The sequence below is a fragment of the Zea mays genome, chromosome 5 (genome assembly GCF_902167145.1).
Source record: "Zea mays cultivar B73 chromosome 5, Zm-B73-REFERENCE-NAM-5.0, whole genome shotgun sequence".
Taxonomy (NCBI): Eukaryota; Viridiplantae; Streptophyta; class Magnoliopsida; order Poales; family Poaceae; genus Zea; species Zea mays.
The window spans coordinates 166,037,652-166,043,072 of NC_050100.1; the positions used below are offsets into that span (position 1 = coordinate 166,037,652).

General features: G+C 36.9%; 1 protein-coding gene across 1 annotated transcript; it reads left to right on the forward strand.

Moving 5' to 3' along the window:
- The first annotated feature begins 477 nt into the window (after positions 1 to 477).
- LOC103627179 (uncharacterized) lies at positions 478 to 2,037 on the forward strand. The gene is made up of 7 exons (XM_008647478.2): positions 478 to 563; positions 757 to 880; positions 969 to 1,239; positions 1,325 to 1,409; positions 1,490 to 1,614; positions 1,702 to 1,773; positions 1,849 to 2,037. Exons 1-7 carry the CDS (start codon positions 496 to 498, stop codon positions 1,947 to 1,949), a joined length of 846 nt encoding a protein of 281 aa, XP_008645700.1. The 5' UTR covers positions 478 to 495; the 3' UTR covers positions 1,950 to 2,037.
- The last annotated feature ends 3,384 nt before the right edge of the window (positions 2,038 to 5,421 follow it).

Consider the following 5,421-nt stretch of genomic DNA (forward strand, 5'->3'; position numbering starts at 1 on the left):
ATCTACAACATCTTCTCCTACCCCGTGTATTAATCACGGTACACAAGTTTTCCTCAAATTTTTATTCTATGCTTTGTTTTTTTTGGTTTATTTTTATTTTTGTTTCATACTTCCTGCAAAAGAAAGCTATATATACTTGGTAGGAGAAACATTCACTATACATGGTTTTGATTTATTTCATGATTAAGAAAGCATATTTCATGTTATAAACCTCAAATCTATGTTTTTTTGGTTTATTTTTCTACTTTGTTTCATACTTCCTTCAAATGTGGAGATTTACATGGCTTTTTTATGTTTTGATTTATTTCAAACATATTTGTAAGGAACAATTGGATCTATACCATTAAAAGATCCAAACTTTAGATATATACCATGGACCCCACATGTCATTGACTCATGTGGACCCACATGTAAGTGAGATAGTAATGGTATGGATCCAAAGTGGTGATCTTTTAATGGTATGGATCCAAATTTCCCTATTTGTAACTATGATCAATGGCACCATCTACACTTAACCAACATAGGTCGGTTGCAGCCCTACATCACGTCCCTACAAAGTTTCCGTAAGTACACAGTTCACTTGTCGCATATATATATATATATATATATATATATATATATATATATATATATATATATATATATATATATATATATATATATATATATATATATATATATATATATATATATATATATATATATATATATATATATATGCGTGGACAAAAGAATCTAAACTCACTTTTAATGTAGTTTCGTGTTATTTGATGACGTTGAGAGCGATGACTTACCAAAATTTAAGAGTATCGTAGCCAGAATCGTTGTTAAGTTCCCTAGACGTCATGACAGCCAACATTTTATTCTACAAGACATCACTGTAAGTCACTGGGTCAAACATTAAAACATAAATAAATGACGTCAACGTATTTCTCTTACTCATACGATGTGCATTCTGAAATGACTAGGGGTCAAAAATAGAAGCAATTTCATACCGCGATAATGTCCAAAGATTTGACACCTTACTCCAACAAGGATCTACATATACATTATATGGAGTGGCGTTCTATGTAAGCTGGGGGCCGTATCTATTTCGGAATTTTGGACATAGGCTAGAATTGACCTTGGCATCTCGGACTGTTGTGGAACCATTCCACTTGCCAATTCAGTTCCCGCCTTATCCAAAACATCTTATGTCATTTCATGAGGTCCTCCAACAACCTCATAAGAGGTTTATAGGTATGTGCCCGTCTTTCTATATGGAGTATACTTATACCGCACTAAACCATAAAAAAATTTAGTCCCTCATATATGAATGTCTCAGATGTAATAGGAATTGTCATTCATTTGGCGCCGTTAGAGCACATCGGTGGAAGGCCGTACAGAGAGGCCATACTAATGGATTCCAGGTCATTAATTTATAACTACAATCTTTTTTAAACTGCAGACGTGTTATATTTTATTCAAACAATACAAGCTTTATTTATAGGTGGGATATAATCGTCGTGGGTATATGGCCTGAACTGTTGCAAAGAAATGCTCTACGGTGGGTGTTAGCTAGAGAAAACAAGAGCATAATTATCGGAACTATGCTGCGTCGTAACAAGCTACACAGTAAATTATATTATCCTTGAACATCTTTGTTGGAGTAAACTCAATGACCTTCTTTAGTAACTAATAAGTCTACTACTATAACAATAGGATGCTTGCAAACCTCGGACCATAGCACTGTTGAATTCGATCCAGATCATCACACCACACAACGGTTGCAGAGTGAGTGTTTCTTGCAATAATTTAGAAACTATAATTAAGTAATCATGTTATTACATATCATTTACTAAATTGCAGCAATTCGGCGCTCCATGATCCAAAATCCGAGGAGTGCTTTAATCAACAATTATCTAGAGAGGAGACGCGCTTATCTGGCAACAGTGGTTCCGGATGTGTAGTGTGATAGCTTGTTATCAACTAAAGATGGTCACAATTATTTGTATTTCGCCGTTTATGTATTAAAAACTGGCTCTTTGTTGTGTTGAATTCGATACGTATAATGTTATCGAACCCTCGCAGTCAGAAATAAATTATGTTATCATTCCTTGTAAGATCTCAAAAACAGCAATAAGAATGAGTATGACCAGGCAACTTTCACTATACATGTCATATTTTGACAGATTAAGAACACACGAGACATGTAGGTCTGAAGGAGATGTTGTATTTCCAGTCTTCTAGGTAGCCACAGCTTCATCCTGAGCCATGACAATATCTGCTGGTCTGTCATGTAAAAGTTCAGACTATCACAACATACAATCTGCCAGCCAATTTACACACGGTTGCAGAGTGAGTGTTTCTGACAATGAGCACAGATTGTCTGCTAATTTAAGCTAATTTAAGCTATATTGGAGAGTGAGTCTTTTAAGCCATTGTCTGCTAATTTAAGCTAGGCACAGATTGTGCCAGTAAGCACATAATCAACCAGCTTCAGTTTATAGCTAGGACACCAATCATCAATGTGGGGTGACTACTGTAGTTATTCAGTCACCCCAACAACCTTCATACTGTAGTATCGCAGTCAGAAAAAACCTCGCCCATGACTAACCTTTTCGACAGTCAGAACGGCATGCTAACCTTTTCGACAGTAAGATCAGTGATCTCCCCATGAACTATCTTGGAGTGCCTGTAAGTCCTAGCAGGCTTCGTGTGAATGACTGGGTTAAGCTGGTGGAAAAGGTTGATAAAAGGACTTCAAAGTTGTAAAGGCAGTGTTCTGACTATAGTTGGGAGAATTACACATATTAATGCTTGCCTATCTAATACTCATATATACCACATGTCCATGTACCTGATGCCAAAAACTGCAATTGAAAAGCTCGATATGAAAAGGAGACGTTTCCTTTGACATGGGGGAGATAAAAAATAAGTATTATTTGGTAAAATGATCTAGAGCTTGTACTAAGAAAACCAATGGAGGTCTTGGGATTAAAAATCTCAGAAATCTAAATATGAGATCTCCGAAGATATAAATACCTTAGTTCTGGATTTTGATACATAACGATACTATAAGTAACAATTGTCATTTCGAGTTCTTCAGATTTTATTACAACAACGCATGACAATGCCCGACACATATCTCTATCAACTGTAGCTATGGACCCTTCTTTATATATGACAACTTTTGTTATTGCTTGGTTCTAATATTATAGTGTTTATCTAAGGCTTAGTATCTCGTAATGAAAGGTAGTTTTAGCTATATTGAAATTCTAGGGAAAAAACTTGTTCAATAGCACATAAAGCAGAGTTAAGGAACTGTGAAAAAAGAAAATACTCATTGAGCATCATTAGTTTTGCCATAGCTGAAATAAACACCAGTCAGAATTCAACATGGAAAACCACCAGTGGATTCTTCATGTTTGGCCTGCATCATGTGTGTTTTCATCCTATCCTTCCAGCAGGATCCTCAATTACTCATCCTTGCTGGGCTGGTAAAGTGGTAAGGATTAATAGTCAGTCAAGTGTTAATAGACAACGTAATAGTCAGTCAAGTGTTACTGAATACGATAACACAATAATAAATAGTATACAGTACTCAAAGAATCGCTAAATGTGCGACGAAATTTCAAGAGCAGAAATAAATCCCAGTCAAACTGATTGAGGGCCTCTCTAAACAGGTTTCAAGTTCATGAAACCTGTTCAATCAGACGTTATGAGGCTAAAAATCTTTTGGTCTACCATGTGTTGGGTGTTTCTAGCATGTCACTTGGCTGGTATGAGGCTAAAAAATAATTTGTTAGCTCCTATGAATCTGGGCACTGCTTCACCATTTTGTGACTTTGATATGCTTGTTATGTTTAGTGAACTCAATTTTCTATGTTCCAATCACTGCTCTTAGTTAATTTTGATACTTGCAGTCTGTAGATCTTGTTTCCTGTTGATTCACTTGTAATTAAACTGTTTGGTTCACTAGATTGGTAGGATAAAACTGAAAGCAATGAGAATGGCATGTCTTTGGGCCTGAATTTTGCACAAGATTCGACTGCTCATTTGGTTTAAATCTTTGCTTCTCAACTACATTTGTTGGTCAATGAGTTCTTTTCTTTCTTTAGTACTCTCCTGGTCCTTTGACAGACTGCACTTCTGAACTACATTTTAGATTGGTTCTGTGGACATGTTTGTTTGAAATGGTCTGTGAACCTTGACGGACTTGAAAATTATTTAAAAAGTCCATTGCCCCTATCAGGTTTTCTTTATGGAGAACAGAGAACAAACACAAACAAATCAGATGGCACATAATGTTGCTCGCACACCATGTGCAGACATCTCAAACACCATTAATACAGGTAAAGCTTAGTACATGCGTGTAGATTAATGAATGCAACGTAGTATGTAATAGAACACTAATATACAAAGTTACATTGTAGGTGATCAAAATGGATCAAACTCGTTACGACCAATTGTTGATGCTAAGGAACGTAAGAGGCAAAGAGATAAGGAAAGATATGCCACGATGTCTGATGAACAGAAAAACGAGAAAAACAAAAAGCGTCGAGAAGCACGTCTACGGAATAAAGAGTTGAATAAGAAGCGTCCTGAAGCAAGTCAACGAAATGATTGCCAAAATATGATGCCCAACGCGCCAAGAGGTGATAAAATTTGTCAACTTTAGAGTAATGTTTCTGTGCATAAACCTACTACTAAAAGTAATGTGTTCATATTTTGTAGGTGGAGACGAAAAAGTAAATGTTGATCCAGATGATGATTCCGACTGGTTGCATATCAATTATACATTACAGTCAAACGACATTGAAGCAACGACAGAAGTTCTAACACCAGGTACATGACTGTTCATTAGACTAAACATGCAAAAAAATATAAAGTTTCATACGGTTTAACGTAGTATGCCTTATTACAGGCAGTGTGCACGAAAATGTTGGCCACACACCTAAGCATACTAGACAGAGGACCACCTACTTTAGCGAGCGGTACAAAAACTTAACTCCCGTCGAGAGGGAGTTTAGGCGTGAACGCCTTAGGTTGTATAATAGAACACCAAGGCGAAAAGAGGCAAAGGTAGACCACAACAGGAGACGTAGAGTTATGCAAGCCGACACTTTGAATCCCACATCCATCGCCATGGAGGACCCAACATATACCCCTGAGTTGGTACACCCTACAACAGATGTAAAGGGATCTGATGGATCCATATTAACTGTCTGCGACTGGGTTATCCCTGAATTCGTCAACGCACCTTTCTTGCCATCTCCAACCCAGACCGAGGATGTCGCTTCGCCCGATATGTCTACCAATACACTAAAGCGTAAACATCATGTTCCTCGTGGGGAAAGACAAGCTATATTAGCTCGTCGAAACCAGCTATTTGAATCAGCCATATCAAGGAAGGTGGGTACTTCGATTGAGGATACTAGC

Coding starts and splice junctions, on each gene's coding strand:
- LOC103627179 (XM_008647478.2), top strand. CDS start 496: ATGGCACCATCTACACTTAACCAACATAGGTCGGTTGCAGCCCTACAT. Junction 1,615..1,701: donor GCGTCGTAACAAGCTACACA/GTAAATTATATT, acceptor CTATAACAATAG/GATGCTTGCAAACCTCGGAC. Junction 1,774..1,848: donor CACCACACAACGGTTGCAGA/GTGAGTGTTTCT, acceptor ACTAAATTGCAG/CAATTCGGCGCTCCATGATC.